Source organism: Pocillopora verrucosa, chromosome 3, assembly GCF_036669915.1.
Source record: "Pocillopora verrucosa isolate sample1 chromosome 3, ASM3666991v2, whole genome shotgun sequence".
In the NCBI taxonomy this organism is placed as follows: domain Eukaryota; kingdom Metazoa; phylum Cnidaria; class Anthozoa; order Scleractinia; family Pocilloporidae; genus Pocillopora; species Pocillopora verrucosa.
The window spans coordinates 19,616,801-19,642,958 of NC_089314.1; the positions used below are offsets into that span (position 1 = coordinate 19,616,801).

The 26,158-nt window shown below is 37.0% G+C and overlaps 1 protein-coding gene across 10 annotated transcripts; it reads left to right on the top strand.

Annotated features, from left to right (window-relative positions):
* Positions 1–275: 275 nt before the first annotated feature.
* Positions 276–25,893, top strand: LOC131794308 (histamine H2 receptor-like). Of its 10 annotated transcripts, none has more exons than XM_059111818.2 (4): positions 276–363; positions 5,361–5,488; positions 13,510–13,604; positions 23,224–25,893. In XM_059111818.2, the coding sequence occupies exon 4, from the start codon at positions 23,618–23,620 to the stop codon at positions 24,776–24,778; it is 1,161 nt and encodes a 386-aa protein (XP_058967801.1). In that variant the 5' UTR covers positions 276–363; positions 5,361–5,488; positions 13,510–13,604; positions 23,224–23,617; the 3' UTR covers positions 24,779–25,893. The 10 variants fall into 10 exon arrangements, with proteins under 10 accessions (XP_058967801.1, XP_058967803.1, XP_066020156.1 ...); XM_066164059.1 differs by lacking the exon at positions 276–363 and adding an exon at positions 1,448–1,579; XM_059111820.2 differs by lacking the exon at positions 13,510–13,604.
* Positions 25,894–26,158: the final 265 nt, after the last annotated feature.

A 26,158-nucleotide genomic window follows, 5' to 3' on the forward strand; every position in this document is an offset into this window, starting at 1 on the left:
GTCAATTGTAAGACGTTCATTTATATGCAATGGCTTTTATTCTTGGTACAGGTAGAGGAAACTAAAAAAAGGTGATAACACTTTCAAAATCAGAAAGGGAAGTCTAATTTCCAAGCGATAGAGAACGATAACAATCGTAACTTTATCAACACCTTACCTATTATGGGATTCATTTTTTTCGCAAATAATATTCATGATTTTATGTAGATATGTTTATTCAATACCTTTAATATAGCTTAAGAGCTTTTCTGCCGTCAGTCACTTTACACCGGTCCGTCGAACTACAACAACACATCTTCGGCAGGTGTACAACAGCTTGATGCGAAGTTAAGTTACCAGCACGACTTGCGGAGGGTTTTGTGGGTATGCTTTGTGATTGTTATATTTGGAGTTGATGATTGGACAAAACTTAACTGGTAGGATAAGAACACGTAAGCGTTTAAGGTAATTTTTCTTTTGAAATCATTCCGAATCCTGACTGAACGGTATAATAATCGTGGCTAGAAAGATATGTTAGTTTTAGGCGGGGAATTAGCTTTGATCACCGTACATTGCTTCAGGATTCTAGATCTGCGCTATTTAGATTTCGAGCGATTGGAAAATTGATCTTTTTTCCATTCCGTTAATTGTATGACTGAATGACTTTCGAACTGGACGATTAAAAATAAAATCTTTTTGCAATAGCCCTTTCCAAAAAATTGGACTCGGTTTTGGTATTCTATCTTAAATGCTTATTATTTCCCGTTAAAAATACAGAAAAATAAAAATAAAATGTCCGTGTGAATAAAATGTTCACCTCTTTTTCATCCGAACATAAATGAAACGTTCTGTCGTTCGGAATTCGGATTAAGTAACAGTAATTCGTCGTTTGCGGTAGGTCATCAAAACACAAAACCGCTTAAATTTTACTTAAAAACACATTGCTGGCCGTAATATCAATAGTAATTAAAACACCAGACCGATTCAACTAAACTTACTTTAGAAATAATTCGTATGATAAAGCCGAAGCTGATTTGGAAATTTATCTTTTTCGAATTATTGGTTTCTAAACCTTAACTATTCCCTGCTGTTTTGGTAACAAGAATCAATCGTTTCAACGAAACACGAACCATTGTAAGGAGCGTGTTAATTATGGGAGGTAAAAATATGTAAAGTTAAATTGAGCTTTTCGTGAAGCTGGTCTGAAAACAACGAACCAATTAGCTAAATTGATCACAAAAACACCTCATGTAAAATTTTTTTTTCCGGACTTTTAGCAACAGATGAATTTTGAATTTAAATTTGAATTGCATTTATTTATGTATTTATTTTTTTAATGAAACACTAAAATTCTGCTCCAATCATAACTTAGAAATAGATTTTTTTTAACGAAACATCCCCCTGCATTGTTTGTTTCGTAATTAACAAATATAAATTTTTGGCTCACGCGATTTCTTGGCAATTTCAGCCATACATTACCACTCATAGTAGTCACTTGAACGAGGTAACAACATTTTGAAGCAGCAGGAAAATTCTTAGGAAGCCCAATTATGCAACAGATGTACGACTCAGTGGCGCAGACTGAATAGATTTAAATTGGGTAAGCTTGGAAAACACAGGCTATTTTTTTTAGTAGTACTGATAAAGGTTTTGATATTTCGAATTCACGAAGCCTTCCTTGTGTAGTTATTTCTATGTGGGTTTGACCATGGCAATTCAAAACCAATAGTTTTACGTTTAAATGTTTAAGGCTTATAATTCATCTTTTAAAACAATGATTACCTTCAATACCCTGAATTAAGCCGCTTTCACCCAAAGTCTCTTTTGTAGATATCGTGGAGATTTCTCAAAAAAACGATGGTCGGTTTAGCTCCTACTTCTTAAAACACTTTTTTTTATCTTTTCCGTAAGTAGCTAGATTGCGGCGAAATATAAAAAAACAAACGTATTTCATATTTATTAATTTTTGCAACATGAAAGTGTACTGTAGGGTATTTATTTCAGTAAACACATCCTTTACTTGGTAAACAAGGCTGGTGAAACAGTACGCAAACCAGAGCAAATACGCAAAGAGGTATTTTCATTCGGTTTACTTAGAGATTAAAACAAAAGTCTCAAGTCTGACTAACAAATCAATCAAAAAAGAGACTATCGCAAGCTGAACTCAAAATTAATAATCATGGAATATTCAGTTGGTGGGAAACTCCCCGCCGGTTATTTACACCAAGGAAATTAGAATTTTCTGAATTTAATGAAAATCATATAAAAACGTCAGGGAAACACAATTAAAAAAAAGACTGGCCAATTTTGTTTCCATGCATTATGGTAGTTATATATAGTTTATGTCACAAAACTGAGGCCAAGTTCCGCGGCGTTCAAAAAGTGAATCATTGGATCTAATAGCGCTCTTTGTTGGGAAAAATTTTCGATTAATTTTATCGGGAAATTTGGAAATTTATAAAATGGAAGGAACAAATGTCATATTTGTTAAAACAAAACGAGTTCACTTATCTCAGATTCGCTTTGTTTAAACACACCCTCGCAGATATTTTATCTTTTATGCTGTACTGACAAAATTTTCAGTTAGCAATAGGCGAACACCATCAAGTTAATCTCTCTGGATTAGACAACAGATCCGTAAATTGACTAATGGCCATGGGTGGAAAGATTTTTAATTATGAAGATAAATAAACGCTATGTTCCCAAAGCCTCTTGATAAATGAACGCAGCATAACGTTTCATTTTTGTTGGGTAAGGCAGAGGAACGTAGGAGACATAAAAAAAACAACTTGGAAAAAGCATTGGACTAAAAGTACTTAGCTATCCAATGCAACAAGGAAATACAAGGTAAATGGAATAAGAAAATCACCGTTCACTTTCATGGACAGAGTAGAAGTCGAGGTGGATTATAACGCAGCAATCTTTGTTTTTTTTTTTTTGTAAAGAAAGGGGCTTAGTTATAACTGAAATATTTACATCCTAAGAGTTTTTTCAGTCAGTACCTCCTCTTTAAATTTTGGCTGTAAGTATGAAAAATATATTTAAAACATGTGGAGTGAAGCGAGAGACTGCTTAAGTTTCAGGGCTCGATTTATGCTCTCACGACCATAGAACAGCTAAAACTTAGGATTAAATTGAATATGAATTTCATTTCTTTAAATTTTGTCCGTTTACGATCTGTATGAGCTTTGAAATAGAGTAAGACTAATGCAATTTTATATCCTTTAGAAGGTCGGTAGTCTTGTTTATTAATCACGTTTTTCCGTGTAAATCGATCGCTTTTATCTTGGCAGATGCAAAGTCCGTCTAGAGCTTATTACCTCGGCTTGATACCTTTGTCCGTTGAAATAGATAAGGCAAGCATGGCAATCAGATAGTCCGAAGAAATAAAAAACTTTGTGTTTCGAATGGACGAACCAAAAATTTTTCTTGTAAGAATATGCAGGAGACCTTTAAACAGACAGCCTTTGAAATTGAATGACACAGCGGCGAACTGTCTATTTCTTAGAGTATTGGACTACAAGTATAGGATCAATAAGTTTTGACGCTTTCTCGTGTAACTCCGATTATTATACATTATACTTCAGACTTACTGCAGTTTGAAGTCGACATTATAACCCAATATCTGCGGCAGATATTGGGTTATCATGTCGAATTCAAAGTCTGCCTAGCCTACAAGCCTTTCGTCTCAAACTTTTGCAATTGCAGTGTTTGATTTGCAGATTGTTCATAAAAAATTGTTCAATAAAACAGCTTTTAAATTCGGTTTTCATGAATTATCAAACCTCGTGTCGTCTGCTTCAGCCTTCGGCTTTGGCAAATAACTCAGCTCAACTCGACATTGATAATTCATTGATAATGCACGATTTTTGAAGACAGTCGGCAGTCAATGTCGTAGGCACTATCAGGTCTGTGACCGACCCTTTGCGCCCGCGGTTTGGAAAGTGTAGATTGGGAAATAATTATCTGCCTGCAGTTCCACCATCTTTGGATTAGTAAATATTTCTTCATCTGCGTAGAGTCATCTATGATGTTTGTAACTTTAGCTACGGCTTATTTGTTTGTTATCTGAATGTAATTCTCCGAATTTGTCTTACATCGATCATTATACAGCAATCACGTTTTGTGGTTGTTCAATCAATAAACCTTTTCATACAGATATCCTCCATAACCTGCAAGATGAATTATTTGCAATCCGGCCGGAAACCTTTACTGAAAAGGTTCCTAATTATCAATCGTAGCCTTAATTGGTAACAATGAATGATGTTGAGGCAGAATGTTCTATCCCTAATACATATTTTCGCCGGATCTCGCCCACTGTACTTTGGACATCCGAACAGTAGAGATGCTATAAAACACCCTAATCGAGGTGAAAGTTTTTATTCCACTCTAATCCGAATTCTGTCAGTATTAATCTTTACTTATGATTGTAAATGAACGGGAGGTATCACTATTGAATAAAGAGCGACATAATTTTATAAAATAATCATAACGTTGGACTCATACAGAGCAAATAAATGGTGTAATTTACTTTATTGATTTTCTTCGCTGTTAGTCAAACGGGGTCCTAATTTTATTTCATGAGCAACTCGCAGTAATCAACGGTAATGTTTTTCCTTCCTTGTTTAGTGTTCCTACTTGACACAAGATCAAAAGAATTATTAGAGACTGGAAGATTTTAAAATCTTTTTCGAAAGCTTTAGTTTACGAGAATTTTTCTGCGATGAAAATTGGAAAAAAAATTGGTGGGAAACCACAAGATGTTATCATGGTATGATGAAGTTCACCAAAATTAGAAGAAACAAATAAAGGAAAAAATTTATAATAAAGGATGGAGAAGATTGAAAAGGATTGCGAATTGTACACTTGATAAAATATAGACGACGTTTTTCAAGTCACAGAAACCAAGATGTAGCTGCCAAGCGGTTGAGTAAGCTCCCACTGGGAGTGCTTGAATGGGTTTGTAAATACAGTGGTGCATGGTTCGTTTGCTGGGTTTTTTCTTTCAAGTTCAGATTTATGTTAACTAAAAATAATCAACTGCTGCTTTGGGAACCCTTATCTTGCGTTCTACGTTTCAAGAACCTCTCTGTGATGGATATACTTTTATCAGTTTACGCTGGATTCTAAATCAAGAAAATATTTAACCTCAAATGCTTGAGACTTAACGAGCGCTCATGGTTTTTAATCATCCCGACAACAGCCAAAGATTATAAAGCCAGAGCATCGTCTGACCTTTCCAGGCCTTGATTCCTCTTTCCCAGAATGGAGAGAGGAATGAAGAAGAAATGAAAGTCACTAAAAAATGAATGACTAATTAATCCCCAAGGAAGCTTTTAAGCACTTGAAATATTGACATACATTTTACTGATCTGTTTTAGAAGCTTTTGGATGAAACGAAAGTAGTTTAAGGCAAACTACCCAACGGGTTCTTAGTATTTCGCTGCAGAGTACTGGAAAGCGGTCGTCCGTCCTTTTGACGTGTCGATACCTCGTGACGTTTGTTAAGGTAACACTGTTTTTTTTTTCTTTTTAATTTACCTATGCATGCTTAAGAATCGGTATCCTTTAATAGAAGGCCTTAACTGGAGGCTATGAGCTTAGGTCTTTATTTCCAATGAAGTTAACACATGTTTAAAAAAACACAACTCTTTTCCCTAAATTGAAAACCAATTTGATAACCTCGCTCTGAGTTTTCATTCGGTGACAAAATGTTGTCTGAAAGCCAAAGGGAAATCCTACAGGCAGAAATCGGTTACCCGGCAGTCGAGTTCATGCATCTGATGGTATTTATAACCAAGATTAAAACAGAACTTCGAGAAATGTTGATGTTGGTTTCATCGAAAGAGCGCCAAGCGCGCTCGGAAAAAAAAATCTAAATTACCTAAAATTTTTCATCTCGTGATATCGAACTCGAATCGAAGGAAACCCTTAAGAGCCCAGCTCTATGGTAATGTAGAGTGGTAAAAAGTAAAGATATGAAGAAAATTAATTTGTGGTTGTCACGAAAAAGATCAATCTGCTCTCTATTTTTCGGCTTAATAAACGAAATAGATGATGCCAAATTTTCCCTTTTTTAAAACTGTTTTTCCTTTTAATCATGAATATAAATTGCGCTTATTACAAACAAAAAAATCGATGAATAAAAAGCTTAAATTGCGTCCTTGTGTGGCCCAGTGACTGCATCAGAGTTTCGTGCGTTTTCCATATTTTTTTATTATTCATGTAAAGAACTGAGGAGAAAGGAAAAAAAAAACCTTTTTGATCTTAATCATTTTCGTCCCGAAGCAGGTTCGTAAATAACATCAGCCAAGAAACGTTGTATTCTAAATTTTGTAGCTGTCAAGCCAGTGAACGTATGGGAGCCAAGTTTGCCATGAGATTTGCCTGTCGATCAATGTCAGCTTTCATAATTTGTAGCTTACGCAATCGAGCTATCTTAAGCTAACATCATGATCACTCTAGCTAGGTTGAAGCTCAGCGATGCGTCAGTGATGACTGAAGGATGTGCAACGAAAAGTATAAAAGAGGAAATGCGGTAGAAGATCTTCCAAAAAATAAAATATCATGGTAAAAGGAGTCGTCTCAGATGTAAACTGTTAGTTTAATTTCGAATTATATTGATCTTCAAACATGGGAAAGTTGCTGTTGCAATTACCAATTTGAGAGATATCATAACTTGTTTCGAGGTTTCAAAAAAGGAAAAGGAAATATCAGTTATAAATATTTCATCAAATAAAGCAGCTGAAGAATAACCGCTCACTAAGTGGTTAACAAATTATCAACTTGGCGACGTGTTGTCCTTTTGTTTATGATTCACTCTTTAGAAAAAATTGAAGTTCCAGACTGAGCGACTCAGGGCCTTTTTAATCAAACCCTAATATTAGATTTTTAAAAAGGTTACCGAGAGCATGATGATTTTCCCTTCCATAAACCCTACCCCCTCCTTTCGCCCCAATAAATTTCTCTCACGTTCCTTATCCAACTACAAAAACTCCTGTTACCAACATGTTACACAAAGATGATGCAAACGGACTTTAATCTGTTGCGTATAGACCAATAAATTGTGCAAGTAAAAACTACTGCACAACTAGATCACCCAATTTGTCGGCCTGTCACATCTGATTGTCGTTCAGCGCTAATCGCAAAGAGAGTCAACGATTTCTCAAAGTTCAATCGTTAGATATATCCCTGCCGGCTTTGCTCACAAGTTCCACCACCGGCCCAACTAGTCGTCATTTCCCACTTCCAAAAGTATTTTTGTCCCCTTCCTTGTGATTTCGTTCAAATTAAAATCGTGTTGTTTGCGCAACCAATTGATGACACGTCTAACGTCAGCGACAAAACGGAGACAAGGAAAATAATTTCCTGAATAATTTTTGTAGAAAATCTTTTGTTCAGTTCATTTTAATCAAGTCGGAAAAACTACCTACTGATCTTTACGCCAATGGAAATTGGCCAATTATAAGTCTTAAAATTCCATTCTTATTGGTTCTTGACACTGATCAGAACTGAATATACAAGACCGTCGCCTAAAAATTATTTACTTTTCATTAAAAAATTAAAATTCAGCCCTTCAGAACGAGACAGGACCTTAAAGACTATCTGCATTTTAGTCAGACTAAATAAGCCCACTCACTAATTTAGTAAACTTTGTATTGGCTTGAATTTCGTAAAAGTCCATTATCACCTGCTTACCATTATAAAAGAGGATCGTGTTTCAACACTGTTTGACGTGAGGTAAATTTTATGTAATACGTTATGATAATCCCGTGTTCAAGGATAAAAAACGAGAGTTCTCTCATCTTTGCATCTGGAGCTGGTTTAACAGTGAGTACCTAGTTAAAAAAGCGCAAAGAATAACAGTAAGACTCGTATTAATTTTAAATTTTTAGTGTGAAGATATTGCTCCAGCATTCAGTCTACTTCTGGAGTACATCCATACTCCTTTGTTCATATTAATATCAGCTTGCAGCTTGGAGGATTATGCTTAAGTATACACAAACGCTGACATTTGTTAGCTTCGGTTTAAATCACTGGAAGTTATATTGCTGTTTAATTTCCATTTTTTGATCATGAATTCGTTTGAACACGTTTACTTCTTCTACATTATCTTAGCAGTAATAATACGCTGACAGTATCAAGTCAAAAGGCATACGTACACATTTCGTTTGAGGGGACCGTCAACATGGGCGACTTTAAGACTTGTCTCTGCTATTAGCACCTTCGCGACTGCATGTAATATTTTTACGTGAATGAGATACCGCGCTCAGGGAATGTGATTTACAGCCAAACATTATCGCAATGCAAGATTATTCACTGGCAGATGCTTCCGATTGCAAGGAATTGAATATTCGTACCTTGCTCGATAGGAAACTCCTGCGATTTTCAGACTTCGACTAAAACGTGTAAGTGTCTTCTTAGCTCTCTTAAAATTTCCTAGCTTTCATATGTTGAAAAGAACTTAGCCGGGAGCACTTTATTAAGCGGAAACCATGAACGTAACAACCTGCATCCTTTGTAACTTTTAACAGCGAAAGTTGTTCTTGAGTGAACTCAATCATTCAACACCACTTCGATTGTAGAACAGGAACTTGGTTCACCTCTTTCTTCCTACTTTTTAACTAAGGTCTAATTTCTTCCAATGTCGTGTTATCAGCCTACATCTAGTTTACATCAACTACTGAAAAAAGATCCGTTTCAAATAGGGCGAATAGCACTTGATGATTTTACGTCTAGGATGTTATGTTTCGCTCATTAGCCTCTGTCAGAGGCGTTCACAACGTTGATTCCAAGAGTTATTACTCAACGCGCGGTGGTCTTTGCGCTTCGCCGCTACCATATGCATCCTTTATTGGTTGGTTCAAAAAGCTGAATGAATGCAATTGGGAACTACCGGCATGCACAGAGAGTCCGAGATGATTTATAACATGCAAAATTTTGCGAAATTTAGTTGATTAAGAAAACTGATAACGGAAATTCCTAGTCAATTTCAGCATTGTGTTAAGAGAAAAAATTTACTGAAAAGACTTCCGTGCATTTTCAATTAATTGATAAACATGAACTCAATATGATTTAATTTGAATGATGCCACTCAGAGCCTCTTATCAAACAGACCGCAAGGCACCAAATGAATTGTAATAAATATTAATGTCGTTCTCTGTTAACAACAGGGCTAAAATGTTTACATATCAAAGTCAATCTTTTAGGTATACTGTAAACAAACTTGTGAAAGCTCAAGTCGTGTGAGTTTTGGGCATGTCAAAGTATGTTACGCCAATTAGAGAAAACGCCATATATTTAATTTGTCTTCATAAAGTTGTCCGATAAGGTTTTGAAACCTAGTTGTGCTCCCGGCTAAATGATTGAAGAGGGTGATGGCCCCAGGGTGACAATTAAGAGGGTCCAACATAGGTTTGGCGGGATACAGGATGAGGCTTAAAATCGAGGCGGGATGAAGGATATGAGAAATTTTAAAGGCGAGATGCGCGATGAAAGTAGGCAGACGAGACCGGGATATGCTTCGTTTCGAAGGCGGAATAAGGCATAGGAGGGGTATAGGCGGGATCATAATTTAGCTCAAGTGGCGAGTCAATAGACTTCAGAGACACTAAAAAGTATTTATTTGCTTTATCAAAACGAGCTTTGTGATTCCCAAAAACCGCGGATAAAAATACATGAAATTCCCATGTTTTACTAATGTTACGTGGTTTGTTGCGTAAGTAACACGTGACGTAAGTTAATCATAACCTTGACCAGAAAAAGGTGGTCAAAAGCCGCAGTGAGCACGTTGACAAAGTTGCCGGTTCATTCACAACAGCGTTATTTCCGTGACAGCGACATTAATTCAATATTAACCATAGCCTAAAAAATTCAGGAAAAGAATGAAAACTCAATTCAATTCTTCGTAGGTGACGTTTTTGTGTCTTACTCTTAACCATTTTTTTTAGCAAGTTTGTGCCTTTCTCCTTAATGAGAGTACATGGTCAATATTGCAAAGGCTATATCAGTTAAAATAAGACAGTGAATTAGGGCAACTTGGATTTAACTAGGCGGGTTTGGGATAAAAATGTTCATCGCAGCGGAATGGCGGGATGGAATAAAAAATAGCGGTGTTCCTACTTCACGAGCTATCTGCAGACGTCCGAGAAAATAGCGGTGGTCGTATTTCACGGGCTATTCGCACACGTCCACGTTGTGCATTTCATAATGTAGACTCACCTCCAAGAAAAAAGGCTGGTGTAAATCTAGTTTTCTTTATCAGCTAGAATCGAAAGATATATGCCATCTGCGCTTAGAGTCCGACTCGGTCACGTGTTACAGGTAATTGTGTCACGTGTACCTCGCAGCATAGCTACTCAATGATTCTTAGCACAGTCCAGCTACCCCTGTTGAGAAAACTAACAATTTCAAATGGCCCTAACTCAGACAAAGCGTCTCGTATATTTTACCTATCTTTTGACCACTGACGAGAAAGAACTGACGGGGAGAGAGAGATGATATGCAGAGTAACCTCCATTCAGGGGTTCTGAAACAGGACTAGTGTCCCCTGAATAGAAGTGTCCCTAAGGAGAGGTTCCATCATGTATTTTTTGTGGACCGCGTCGATGTCCTTGAATTCTCCATTGCAAACCCTCCGATCGAGACTAACTTTTCTTTCCATGTGGCTTTTTTACATCTTCATCTCCTCTACTGATAAACCGTTCATTAGCCGGATGAAATTTCTCCGCGTAAATTTTTTTGTAAACAACAATGAAGAAATTGAAATACATGTAGATATGATTCTCTTTACCTTATATTTAAGGCAAGTGGAAGTCATTTCTGTGCACCAAAGATATCCTCACTGAGTCAGCTCAGTTGTTCAAGTCTAACTGAGTTAAATTCATAAAGAATACCAGAAGGGGGAACAACTTTACTTAACAACCAGTGATTGAGAGAAAGTACGACTGTAAAACTTGTATAAAACGTAGGTAGAATGGTTCAGTAAACGTTTGATTTAAGTAGCCTATTCGTCTCATTACAGAAGGTTGAAAAGTGTCGACAGGCGTTCAAGAAGAAATGAAGCAAATAAACGAGCAAAAATTCAAAAAATTTCAGAAAGAACGGTTATGCAACCAAAACTCAACTCGTTTTCCTTCTTTTTTTTTTTGACTTTTTACCAAGGTTTTAGTTTAGGCTAATGGTAGTTCTTATTCTCTTCCGTCAAACGTGAATACGTCAGGGGGTCATGCAAAGTCACGCGCTTCTTTTCATCGCTCGCTCAACAACCTCGGGATTTGTGTTTCTAATGGTCCGTTAAATTGTTTGTAATTTAGTTTATTTTGAGAAACATTTTTGGTTCGGAGTTCAATTTAAGAGCATTAACAAAACGCTTAGGAGAATCCGGCTCATAAGTTGACATCATGGTGTTTTTTCACATTTTATGTAATGCCGATATTGCATTAATCCATTTGACAAGTTGGTACGTGCTTGGTTTTATGATCAATTTCGTCGTCAACCGTAGAGTCACATCCGGTGTTATTCACTGCTACGTTACTCACGCTGCGCAAATTATTATCTACTATAAAACTGTACTCTCTAAGCCAGCTTTCAGCAGGTCTTCAAGCTCTGCTGCCTACATCTATCATGTGCGATTGAAGATCGCACTACATAGTCGACCGAGCGGTGAGTTTGTATGATATGTAAAATCCTTATTTTGCCGGAGTAGACTGAAAATTCGTAGAGTTCTGATGTCGAGGCTTGATTAGAAACCGGATTTCGCCGGGCCAGAAGCAAAAATTGAAGAAAACTGCAGTGATTCAAACAAACAAGATGTCAAAAACTTTCAAATCACAGAGCTAAAATGAGATCCGATACAATCACGGCGAAACAGTGTTGAGAATGATTTGTTGTGACATTTTTTTTTGTCAGAATTTTATTTGATAAAGTCGATTTGACAAAACAGATTTCGCACGAATATATTAAATGGATTCAATGAAAGAGAAACCCTACCTGTAGGAATTGTAGTTAATAATTTCGGAAATTCCACATTTGGCTTCTCGAACCAATGTTGAAAGATGTTGATATTTTTATTTCAGGTTCGTAACCACAAGCATTGCTTTCGATATTCATTCCTATAAAATCTAAAATATCCGTCAGATATCTATTAACAATAATTTTTGTCATGCCATGTTTATAATTTTGCGAAAATAATTTCCGTCGCTCGTCATTGTTTTGCCTAGGGATGCACTAATGAATAAAAATAATAAAAGAGAACTCTAAAAGATTACTTGGATTAGAAACTGAATAAAACAGGGTTCAAAGCAATCAGGTAAATTGAACTTAGCCGGGGAGTTCAGATTATTCATTTTAAACTGCTGTTTTTTAAAAAGTACTTTCACGAGCTCGCAGCATGGGGAAATGATTGTTCTCTTCTTGAAAATGTAAACAGCCTTGAAATCAATTTAAAATAAGCATTCAGCCTTTTGCGAATCGCCGCTTATCTCGCTGTTCAAGGCTATTCACTGATTTCTTAAGTATTGCAGCTGGAAAATGGAAGGAAGTGTTAAAGTTCAAATTCTCAAAGCAACCGTCAGATTAAAAGAATAAAAAGAAAACACACAACTTGACAAAGATTAATTCTCTAATTCCGACACGTCTAAGCGGTGCATCAAATACTTTGCCCCAGGCTGAATATAATAATCACTGACAAATTTCTTGTTTAACAATGAAAACGTGGATTTTGTTCCAAAATTTGAATAACGTAAAAAAAAATTTTAATATTCTTTCTCCTTTTTTCGAGGTTTTTCTAAAATTAATTATGTTGATAGTTATGAACCTTCGCTATTCCACCCTCAATCTGCGTTGCAACTTTCCGTGCTTTTTGCGCCTTCATAACCGTTCGTGAGTGTTTTAGGGCTCAGTTTGATGTCATGTAAAACTCACCAGGAATTGTTCGGTGGCTAGCATGTGACTTATATATGTTTGATGAGACTGAGCGGGGAAAAAGTTCGCTCGATGACCAGCATATGACTTGTATATAATTGATTCTATGGATCGGTGAAACTGGCAAACACCCAGCGCTTTAGTTGTCAAGTAGACACGTGGGATCACGTAGAACATCAAAAAAAATTAAACAAGACAAAATAATAATAAAAAAAAACATGACAAAGAGTTTTAAAGCAAGATAGCTGAGTTAATCAAAACAATTTAAGATTTATTCATGAGTGTTCCTGATTGAGATTACACAATAATGTAGAATTGGATTACTTCAATCGAAGGACTGAACAAGAGAAAATAAAGGATTTTTACCATCATGTTGATAATAAATTGAAACCGGTTTTTAATCGAACTAACCCTTTCAATAGTTGTTTTTTTTTCCAGTCGGGGGCTTTGAGAATCGTACACCAAGTGCTAAAATACAATGTCAAGCGATTAAGTGATGCGTCAGGAATCTTTATCCCTTAATTCGATCCGAGCGTGGGGTTATTCCCTTTAATTCTAAAAGGGCCGGCATAAAAAAAAACTTTAATTTTGTAATCGCTTTCGTAGGTGTGGTTTTCAGTGTCAACTTCATTGCTGCAAAGTTCCCCACTCTACGGTGAATTTTGAACGGGGACGGATAGCTTTACGAGCATTACCGTACCGTAAGTAATAGTAAATATATTAGTTTCTTTCAAAAGCTGCTTTTGATGTAAATCAGTTTAAATGTTTTTCTTGTTGATCGACAAAGTTACAGGTAGCTTAATTTTTTTTTTTTAAACGCTAGTCGAAAATCATTTAGTGGTTATATCGAGTAGGTTCATTTAATTTGACGAGGTAGATTATACTTTTTTATCTCAGTTTTATAACAGTTCGATCTGATTTTCGGTCAGGGTGCAAACGAGTTCAGCATTTGACAAAGCATAGCAAATACGACAAATTAAAAAAGTTGACAGTTTAAAGAAGTTTAGCAAATTGAACCAGATTGCGAATGAGGTGTTTAACTTATTCATTGCCTCAGCGAAACTGACAAAGACAAATTGTATAAATCTTGATTTTCAAAGTGTGTGACGCTGTAAACAACATATTATACCGGCAAGTGGTAATTTTACTGACCGCAAAAGCATCTTTTCTGGACATTTTTGTCATTAACTTAGGGACTATGACGTACATCAGGAAGTCTTTAGACATGTTCTTCTCTCTTCGTTCTTTTTCTTTAAGTTGAGTCTTTAAACGTTAAAAAAAATCTTTTTTATTTCGATCTTCAGTGTGATCCTAGGGTTGAGTTTGGGCAAAATAATTTTTTTTCGCAAAAAAGCAATAACATTGTCATAATTTTTTTTTGGCGTAAATTCACGAAAATATCTTTCAAAATGTAAATTGAAAAAAAGATTGAAAATGCCTCCTAAGTGTGAAAACTAAGCTGTTATAAGAATGTTCTTGGAAAGGGGACAAATCAAACTAGCACCCTTAGATTACGATTTCGAGCACGTTTTCCAATAACCAAGTCTACCGACAGAAATCTCCCCCTCCCCCTGGTTGTAAAGTCGCGCGAAAGGGAAATAATTCTAATATTTTAACTCACGTCAGTCCGAAGAAAAATACGTGGTAAAAAACCATTTATCAGTTATTAATGCAAATATGTGTAAGCCCTAAGTCGACGAATATGTTTTACCCTGCTGGAAAATATTAATATTAAATTTGTCGGGAAAAGATTAAGGTGATATTTACGAAATTGTTTTTTTTAATTAATTTTGATTCTCGAGTGTGTCAGGAGTGCTATAATTTGAACAGAAAATAACTTCTGTGGCCAGTCGCACGGGTAAATTATCTCGGAAGAACGATTTTTTCATTATTGAAGAAGTGGGTTGATTTAAAGGGAGAAGATTATTTGTGGTCATTTACACGGTAATAAATTCATATGCAATATCGGTGAGCTTTGGATCAGCTTTCAATTCCGAATGACGGAAAACGATTGAGAAATGTTAATTGTGACATTCAGCGTTAAAGAAAGTTTGCGAGACCACCGGGTTTTGTAAACAATGGCAGACTTAAGATAAATGATCCTAAAAATATTCATTATCAGTAAGAAAGACCATAGCGAAACTTTGCGGCTGGTCTGTTGACCTGCCAATTGGCTGGAAATTTCTACTTAAGCTCTTTTTACGACTCATTATTGTGCCAACGAAAAAAATCTCGATTAATATGCTCGAACATAAGTCGACATTGACGGGGAATGTATAATTTGTAGCCTGCGCGCATTATCAGAAATCTCTTGTCACAAAAGTAAGAGCCTGGCATTGTTTCAGGATCCAGTCATATTGATAGGCGCGACTTTGCCACGGCAAATATGAGATAGCATTTAACATGGACTTTGACTGCATTGAAAAAGCGAGCGAATGCAACCGGCGCAACGTGCAATATGGTTTTACACAGGATTCTTAACTGTGACAGGTATGGTTTATTGCCCCAACTGTATTTTAAAGAATGGAAAAATAGAAAAAAGTCAACAGTGGGGCAAAGTTTGGTATGGAATTAGCTTCGAAGTGAGTGCTATGGTACTGTTAGTTTGGTGTGTAGAATTAGCATGCGATAGAAAGACTAAAGAATATTCTCAAGAGCTGTAGCAAGATGTAATAATTTATTTGCCGACTCGAGTAGTTTCCGAGTGTTTCCTCTGATCGGGTTTTCTCGATACTTAAAATTTACGCGTAGGAAAGCGTACCTCTAGCAACTAAGTATTACGAAACGCGCAATTTTGAAATCAGGATCGCAGGCAGCCTTTTTTAAAGACGAGTGCGCCCTCTGGGTACAGAACCCCTAAATTGTGAATGAGCTGATAGCCGTATCTGAGGCGAGCTCAGCATACTGTTCGTTAAGAAGGAAAAAAACACCCCATTGGAAATTCTTTATCGACCAGCGCGACTCATACAGAAGTGTTGGTGCATCACAAGAAATTTTCGTTCACCTGCTTACCCAGCCATTGTCATATGTTAAATCTAACAATTTAGAATTGAGAAAGACTTCTGCGTCGAAAACGATAAAAAAATAATTGCTTTTAAATCGAAATTTAGATTTTTACAAATACATTTACTTCTGCAGTGCAACTTTCTCGGTCGGTGGGTAAAGCAGTGTTGTTAAATGATCAAGAAGATGAAAGAGCCATAGATCGTGGTATATAACTCGAGTTAATGATATTTAACCAAAACTCAAGCAACAAAAGGAGAAATTTGTAGCAGATTGTATCGAGAACATAAAAACTCTGGCAGAAAAAAGGGCATCTTACAAATAGTTATGCAATATATCGTTGTGAATTACATAGTGTTATATGATTCAATGATATATATTTTGATCTTCATTTTTCTTCGAGGATTTACATATTTCATTCGGTTTGGGCGCCCATTTTTGTCGATCTTCTTTTCATATTTCAAAACCAATCATCATCGTAATGACTGATTTCCTCTCTCATTCTCTCTTTTTTATGTTTTTTTTATAATTCAAGTTTGGAAGTGCCGCGTCGTTCCTTCCAGGGGCTCCCAGAATTTAGTGCACCTGCCCCCTGACATGCAGCTTAACTCGGAGCTAATTCACAACGACAATTTCCTTCAGTTGACTATGAGTTCTGGGAGAGAAATTTGATTTTCCCCCAACTAAATCTTTGTCAAGGAAACAGTCGATTTGAATTCATGCAGTTATTGCAGCAGGAAGACAAGCGGCGACTTGTCGCTGAGTATGTTTGGATCACAAATCTTTCATCGCCAAAATCTCTTTTAAATTCCCTCATCTGTCTGCCACGTATTTCTTGGAATTTTAACGGCGAGAATTTGGTGTCAAATCAAATAACATTGTCTGCTTGATTTTATTTTATGTCTTCTCATCGCCGTTGTGCCTAACTTTATTTTGATAATTGTAAGGAGAAAATAAGTACCGATCACCCTGGGAGTTAGCAGTCGATGAAAATCACCCAATCCATTTTGTTTTTTTCTCTTTTCCACGGTCTTAATGTATCTTATATGCACCACAAGGTTACCCTTTAAGACTGTGATTACCAGCTGACTGATTTAAAGATCATCAAGTGTGAGGAACGATTCGTAAAACTTCAGCGAATTACAAAGAAAAGATTTAAGCAAAGGTGGACTGTAATTTAAACAACTGTAGAAGAGTAGCCGGAAAAATTCCGGCCTTGATGACATTCGAACCCAGGCCTTCCAGGTACTAGCTGAACGTCACTACCAACTGAGCTCTGAAGCCACATGTTAGGAGAGGAAAAATTTAAGAGGGTGTTTGCTTGATTTTCATCCGCAGGTCATTTGAATCTTACTTTATTTAATTTGTGGAAAAGGAATTGTAACAGCTAACTTTTTGTGAAGCTATTAAACTGTCATAGGAATTGTATTTCTGTCGTTTTTTTTCGGTCATGGAGCAATTAAAAATGTTTTAGACCCCAGAACGAGGCTATATAATGAATTGAACGTTACACTCTCAATTGTGTCGCACAGCATCAACATTGTGACTTACAAGAGACAAAGTATTGAAAACAAAATTGTATCGATCGCGTGCTCTGGCCACAAAAAGTAATGAAGATTTTAATTTCACATAAATAATTCGGGAGAAGATTGTGGAAAAGCTTATTTCTTATCGAGTAGCTTTTTAGGACCTGGATTATTCGACCAATGTGTCTGTTATGATTCATGATAGGAGTCATGAAATAATGAGAAAACTCAACAAGGATTTTTTTTTTCCTACGTGGTGTGGTTAAATTGCGACTAAAAGAACAGATTTTTCTTGCGGAAGCGTTTGGCCTGGTAATGTCGATGGAAAGATATAACAAGTACTTCCTGGACTAGGGGGGATGTTACGAAATATTTATCAGCAAAGGAGGAATTTTGTCAGCTGCTGTAGATGACGTGATAGGGTCGACCTTCTGGGAAAGTGTGAAGGATTTTAAAGAAGTTCTTTTCTAGCACGTAATCTTTTAAAGATTCTCCACTGAGTTCAATTAAATGTTGACCTGTGCCGAGAAAAAGTTCCTTGTGTCAACAAGCCGTAACTTTAGATCAGGAAGCATAATTTGTTATCCTCTCCTGTAACTATTCTTTCTGCCTGTTTTCGTCATTTCCTCAATTTTTTTCAACATGAACGCCAAACGTCTTACCTAGTGACCTCATTTGCATCATAGATTAATCTCTTAATGACGCAAAGTTGAACAGTACGAATGGCCATATTTGGTGATTACAACCAAAGTTGCGCAACATTAGTTTCGTGCGATTCTTGTTGTAAAAAACCAAAATTATTTTTATAATTGATAAGTCTTATCGAAGTGACGCAGAGATCAGGCTGTCAAATCCTAAGCCCTTTTGAGGTCAAAACCTCCGTCGGAAGAGGCAAAGTTTTCATGAAAGATGTAAGATATGCTCCCTTTGCTGCAATTTAACGTATATAGTATTAAAATCGAAGCCGCACTTTACACGAAGGTCACGGACCGGAGCAGCTTAGTTACCTCGCCTTTGGGAAGCGGTAAACCGGCGGGGAAAAAAATTTTTGTTTAAGTGGCAAACTTCCAGCATTTAAACCATCCCCTCGACCGGTTTCTTAGTAACTTCACATCTGGTAACGGTTCGTTTATAATTTTACGGCGCTAGTAACGAACAACCCTTTGTGGTTATTAATGCTGCCGACAAGGTGAGTTGTGTTAAACTTGACTGTCTCTCTCGATGTTTTTTTTGGCTGGTAATGCCAATTTTTGTGGTACCTTATCCGTAAAATCCTTTGAAAGGAGTTTGGCGTATCGGGTAAAATATTTACACAAGTGTTAAGAAAAAATAACAGTAGATCTTGAAATAATAGCTCTTTCTGGAATTGATTACTTGTTCTAGAGCGTGAACTCTGACGAAGGCTTCTCTGTAGGTGGGTATATCATTATGATTTATGTCCTTCAGTTTCGAAGTCGAATATGCTTGTGAAACCGCGTGCTGAAGGGAAAAATACGTGTCATGAATGAGATGTATTTATTTCACGTTCCATTGCACAAATTATCACTATTGTCCGTGACCGTAGAGGAGTAGACGTCTATGTTCACCAAATGTTCAATTCTCTGACTGAGTGACGCCAGGCGGAAAGAGCAGGTTTCAAGGACTTCTCGTTCCTTCTTCAAAACTTCGCGGTCACGATTCGAAACTGTAGGGAAAATAGAAGTTCAGGCGACTTTCGCTGACAGAGTTCATGAAATTCCTAGGATTTCGATAGATTTTATTTTTGGACAGAAGCATGGTTTACAATAAGGCGAATGTAATCCCGAACACAGACTAAACATCGATAACAGACAGCTTAAACCTGAGATATCTCGGATGATAAGATTCAACCGAAGGTTATCGAAAGATTACTTTCATGGATTGTTTTTCTGCGAAAGGGAAATCTCCATTCACAACGTTTTATATGTTGTACGGTCAGCAGATAACTTAGAAGAAGATGCAGGAACACGCGAGTATTTGTATAATCGGAAATGGATAGGAAATGGAACTCACACTTACGGAAAAAGTTCTAAACTTTATTCACGTTTAGAAAATTGTACTTTGTTATGTGTAAAACTGTGGATATGACTTTCGTCTACTGTCAGTTAACAAAAATATATAATTACGTTCTAACACTAACCTTTTGGGTCAGGGATCAGTCATTCTTCAATCACCCACTAAGGCTGTATGCAATTAAATATCAAAGCAGTTTAATTAAGTGATCATAGTAATGATATCAGCGTTCAAAAGTCTATCAAGTTGCTTCAGTCTATCGATGAACATGCCGCGGCCTTGTTGCTAATTTCAATAGCTGAGAAAAAAAAAAACTCATGCATTAAGTTTTCTTGGCAAGAAGCCTGAAGAAATGTTTGCCAATATCTGAAATCAAACCCGTTTTCTTTCTCATACGGATACTTATTGGCGCGAGTCTTCGTTCGTGCGCGTTTTTCCTTCTTTTCCATTACAGTTTTATCTGATCTAATCTTATTCAAGGAAAGGGCGGGGACAAATAACTTGGACGTTTTTCGACAAATTCGCACGTATTTTAAAGCAATTCCTGTTTTTGCCATAATAATTGCGTTGAGTAAAATTTTTAGGAATGATTTCATGACCCATATGTTTCAATTAGTCTCGACTATTCTTGAGCACTCCATATTGACAGATATTAACACAAGCTATCCGATAGCAACTTTAAAACTGTTCAAGCTCACCGATGCAATTTCAAATTCAAATATCCCTTTTTTGTGAAAAGAGAGAATTTTTTTGTAAGCAATAGTCATATAGAGTTTTTGTGGAAGCTTCTGAATAAGTAATCATGTACGGATTTACAGAATCATGAATTATCCGTCGCGAAGGCAACATAGTAGTTGCGCAATTTCACAATTCCATAATTTCAAGTTGTTAAAAAGATCGTGTCAACGAGAGTTTTAAATTCAAGATTAAATGTTTCGTTGTAGCTGTTCAAAGACGTTTTCATAGTTCTCACTGCTGTACAGCTCCGCAAATGATCCCGGGACCGCAAATGATCCTATGACCCTACAAATGCAAGATAAATGCATTTTCTTTGTTTTTCGTATTCGTAATTTAAGGAAAACTACACTACTTAGCTAGCGAACACAGCTAATTGATTGAAATATTTCATTCTAGCAAAATAATGGTAGAATCAGTGGAAACACATGGACAGTCAGATACATATATTTTCCGGTACGAATCAATTACTAAACACCTATGTAAACAAAGGAAGTTTAATAATACAAATGTCAACTCGACAGACTACCGCTCTGCTCCCGAAATTATCCACCACGGTTCGAGCCGATCTAAGACACTTGAAACCTTACAGGAGAGCTCTGTGATGAATCGTTTTCTTTCGTTAATCAAAGCTTTTCAAGTAACTTATTTCCGGTAATGTTTCAAAATAGTGATTAATTTTGTTTTGTATAGTGGCACCCTTTTTTTCATTTTTTATTACAGTTTCATCACAGTGGCCACAACAAACATTTAATGAAAATAACCTTGCAATTGTGAGTATGTTTCATAATCAATGAAGCTCACATTAACCAAAGACTTTGTTTTTCCTTATCCTATGCAAACTATGCTGTGACATCTTTCTAAAAAAGGTAACCGGGTAACATGTTCTTCCACATGATTCAAATGTACTTAGACGCTTCCTTTGGTTGTAGAAGCAACTTCGAATGGAAAAAAATAAAAAAAATAAAAACAAGGCCAACACTTTTTCTTTTCAGGCAATTAACGAATGGGCCTTATTGGAAGTGCTTTTGACACTCAAGCTCATTATTGCAAATAAATTTTCCCTGTAATAAGCGCAAGTGTTGTTCAGGTGGCAAGCCGATATTTATCTTAAAGATCTTTGATAATTGCATGTCAGACCGACGCCTCTTCTTAGATTGATATGCAGAGGAATCAATACATTTCCTTCATGTACCACTAACAAGAAGAGCGTTGAACGTGCCTCGGTGCTTTCTTATGCCAAAATGTTAATTTTCTTACTGAAAACCGTGGGTAGAGCATTTTTAAAGCCAACAGGGATACAAACTGGCTGTAAGGTTTGTTCGTTTCTTATTCTTGGTATTTTTTGGTTTCCTCATACGGAACCGACTGAGTCAACCCAGTCGGTTTTGATGCAGTAGGTTCTCAGTATAGAAGCTATATTGTACTTCAGTAGCGAGTTATTTGTTTTTGGCGAAACACTCCCGTAGACTGGTAATAGTTGTTGTGAGAGTAGTCTATTTTGACAATTAGCTCGCACGCGTGCCTTTGACTTCATTGGGATGCCTCGCGGCGTTTTTGAGAGGTCTGTACGTCTTTTGTCAGTTTTGAACAACTTATTTTAAGTTACTTGTACGAAAACAGTCACGGAGATTAAGCTTGCTTATTTTCTTTCGCCTTTTTATGTCAACATGTGAAGAATGGCTCTTTCATGGATAAGCCGCCCCGAGATCTAAACGATCGAAAAGAAGTAGAACACATACGGTGTAGTTATCATGTTCCTTCGGACAATTTTTTCGCTGTCGTTCAACATTAAAATTTCAAGTTCTATCGACTGCAAACGAGGTTGCAAAGGTATATTTATTTGCTCGAAGAAATGACTATAATAAAGAGAAAGAACAGTTGTTCATCCATCTGACTTTTAATTGTAGTTACTATAGAAACCACTCCACGGTAATTAGGCTGTCAGATGGGCAAATAAATCGTCGCGATAAAGGTAGATTACTACCTGAAACTATAAGGTTAAAACTATGTTTCTCGTGAAAGTGAGAGGAGGAAATTCATGGCTCGAGGGAAATTATCAATTTCCGTCTTGGAAACTTTTTATCATCGGGGATGAAGCTGATAAAGGCGATTGTTTCCGTGCCAGTGCTGTACAGGCCTCTTTTTGTATGAAACAAATTTGTGTGTGTTAGCTGGCGAGCGAATACCGTCGATATTTCTTGAAGTTTTCCTGTGAGTTTCCTTGCTGTGCCGTAAATGTTTTGATCGTTACCTTACAGTAAGAAACTGAACCAAAATGTGTGGAATATTACGTTGAAAAGCCCTGCTGGTATTGATACCTAATTATATTCAACTGAGATCTAAATGAAAGACCATTAGACGAAGCCATTGTATCTGATATTGTTCCAGTGCTTTTTGTGTGTGGGTTAAATTTTTCATTTCAATTTTTCTGGACTGAACCGTAAATATGTCTAACTAAAAATCTAGTATTTTATCCACCGAGCGAGCCCAACACCTACTTGCAAAGAGGCTTATCGATATTCGGCTTCCAGGTCGAATGGTAACAAAATAATTATAATTCTCGTATGTTATGCTCGTTATCTACGTTCTGATGACACCACCAAATCATTTTAATGGACAATGCTTTCAGTCCATTGTACATGTGCGAAACAACATTCAATGTCCTAATTGAATTCTTTTATTATAAATTTTCGAACGCGTTCATGAAGTTCGAAGAATTTTTCCTTTTATCCTTAATTGAATTTAGAACGTCATATATGAAACGCCTTACGTTCCAAAAAGATCTGTTCTGGGACTCAAAGACGTTGATTTGAAGTTAACAAGAACTAATGTTGGTCATGCCTAATTAAGATACATTTTAAAGGGATTAGCGTCTGTGGTTTAATACAATTGTCCAAACAGAGATTTTTACTTTGTGAGGCATGCGACGCACATATTGCCTAAATTACGAGGATTGTGTTTTTGAAATAGTTTGATGTATATGTATATCAGGAACCCTTTTCTCATTTTTCATGTTTTGCAGGCAACACTTCGCAAAGATCCACACTCTGCGAGTTCCTTTGACGAGTAAGAAGTGCTTGGTATCAGTTTGGAACGCAAAGGTGATTACACTCGTGGACATAATCACTCGCCTTAAAAGCATTTTGACGTCAAAGTAGTGTGTCTCCTTGGTATTTACATTGCGAATTGTCAGCTTAGTCTGTTAGTCAGATACCAACCACTTCGAAACCACAGTTTCATCTCAGAGTGTAGTGTATTCAAAGAAAGAAGTAGAAAAGATTTAAAAAGGAAAGCTCTGAATCTTGGAAAGGATTGCTTAACAATTCATCCATCGATTTCTAACTAACAAACTACCAAGGAATTTTCTTTGGAAAACTAAAGGACAAAGACTGCGAGAGTTAAAGGTCATAAAGAACATGGCAAGTTCAGGGAACCAAACCAATCCAACACCAAATATGGAACTGCTATGTCAAGAGAAAACGAAACTTGAGTACATTTACCAAACAGCATTTCTGATCCTTATCATGCTGGTGACATTCCTGGGAAACTTCATGGTGTGCTTGACTGTATACCTTCATCATCGGCTTCGCACGGTCACCAATTACTTCATCGTATCTCTGGCCGTGTCAGATTTGTTGCTCTCTCTTCTGTACGTTCCCTTTCGTATTGACCAAACGATTCACAATAGTTACTGGTGCCCCAGAAAGGAATTATGTTCAACGTGGATCGTGATAGATTTGGTCTGTGCTGGTGCATCAATCTATAACCTGGCTGCCATCTCGGTGGACCGCTACATCGCCATTGTGCATCCTTTCAGGTACCATTCCTTGATGACCACAAGGGCAGCTTGGATAATCATCGGAATCATCTGGGCCTACTCCATAACCTGGGCGGGTCTTTCCGGCATAAACTGGACAGACTCTCAGCAATCACCATATAATTGGTTTCCAAAGTGTTATAAGCAAGATAAGATATTTTACACTGTTACTACGGTCACGGACTTTTTTTTCCCACTTATGGTCATATTGATCATGTACGGACTGGTATTTCGTGTGGCCATGAATCAAGCTCGAGCCGTAGCTTCTCTGCAACCTCAACTTTCTAAACAAGATGGCCGCGGTCGAAGGTTTTCTATCAACATCGTTAAAGAAGTCAAAGCTGCCAAGACCTTGGCCATTGTCATCGGGGGATTTGTCGTTTGCTGGTTGCCTTTCTTTGTCTTTTTGCTGGTCAGTCTGTGGGACATAAGTCTGTTGAGGCCACCTAAAGTCTCGAAGGAGGTCCTCGACGGTTTGCGTGCGACATTTTTGTACGTGTTACCGACAATTAACAGCACGTTAAATCCCATTATATACGCACTATTTAACAAGGAGTTTAGGACTGCATTTGTTCGATTGTTGCGGAGGACATGTGGAAGATCATTGACTAATTCGGATGACATCCATTACAGCATGAGTTCCAGCGTAATGAACGGCAGCCCCAAAACTAAAACGAATGGCAGATCGAAAAAGACCAGATTCCACGAGGTACAAGGCGATGAGGACGCAAGTTCATCAGACGAGCCAAAACATGTTTAGAATTGCTCTTTTCCCCACTGGGACCTGATTTTCATGGCCATTTGGCTTGGGTTCCGAGATAAAGAATTGCCTCCAGATAACCATCAGCTGAGAGACGATGAAATCCTTTGGAGACGAACCCTGCGAACAATTTAAAAGTTTGATTTTCAATAAGGATCGTCGGGAAGATTCAGCCTATGAACTTAAGGGAACTGATTTAAGTAAGTCAGGAATAGTTACACTGGTTCATCCTGATGTTATCCATGAAAGTCTTTGATTTTAGAGCAAGTTACTCCTGTCATATAACCATTTTCAGCGATGAAGAGTGTAACTAAAATCGCAAGAGAATAGAAGTGCCGTTAATTCCATCTTGTAAAAACAAAACGATACAAAAATTAAGACAATTCTCAGTGTATCAACAAATCATTCTTGAAAAATAGCAGATATTTCTGTGATAGATATTTTACCCATCATGCATTGGTCGGCTTCGAACTGAAAAAATGAGGGCTCAATGCAACTTGTTCGTAATTTGCACCCTCTCTTAAAGTTTCCAAATCGCACATGATCGCACAGTTTTTAGGACCTTTCCATCGGCGCGTAAGATGGATAATTTAAATTTGAGTACATATTTTGATTAGTTACACGTTAATTAGGAAACATCTTGTAGATTTGTTCAGTTCACTTAGGAAACGAACGCTCGTTGGATCTATTTAAAGCACATGTCTGTCGTTTGTGAAGTTTTGTACATTCTACCTTCTGTAACCCATGATTCAAATGTAAATTTGTCCATTCGCCACAAGGCGATCGACTGACGTGTAGAATATCTCGTTACATTTTGAAAATCGTCGTTTGTAAATAAGGCATCAACGTAAGTTGATTGAATAACTTTTTTGCATTTAGTGCAGGTTAGTAAGACATAATTTCCATTTCCTTGTTTGAAATTGACTTATCCGAACTAGAGTTCAAACAAGTTTTCAAATTGTTTGCAACCAGATTACACTTGCAAATGATTATTGGTCTATTAGATTTATGAAACTTTTAGGTTGTGGTATCATATGACATCGTGTACCTCTAGGGCTCTGCATTATTTGTTTCAAGTCGTTGTGTGTAATAAACGGGTTCTCCTTTATGATGAACACAGCGATTGGTTGCATATATGCTATTCGCGACTCAGCGGTAAAGGCACAGCCAGAAGAGATTGGGAATGGCAGTTGAACCTCGCTAACTCAAGCTCGCTTCACTCAAACTCCATTGTCGTCGAATCAGACTTAAGCTAAGGCTACTAAAAAATCAGACTTGAGGCTGTTGAAAGGGCATTTTCGATCATGTTTACTTTCAGATAAGCCAACCTTTCAGGCTGTATCTCAAAGTGTTTGTTGTTTTCGTTAGAATTCAAGTCAG

What these genes read in the sequence shown, in the direction of transcription:
- LOC131794308 (XM_059111818.2), top strand. Translation starts at nt 23,618, where the DNA reads ATGGCAAGTTCAGGGAACCAAACCAATCCAACACCAAATATGGAACTG.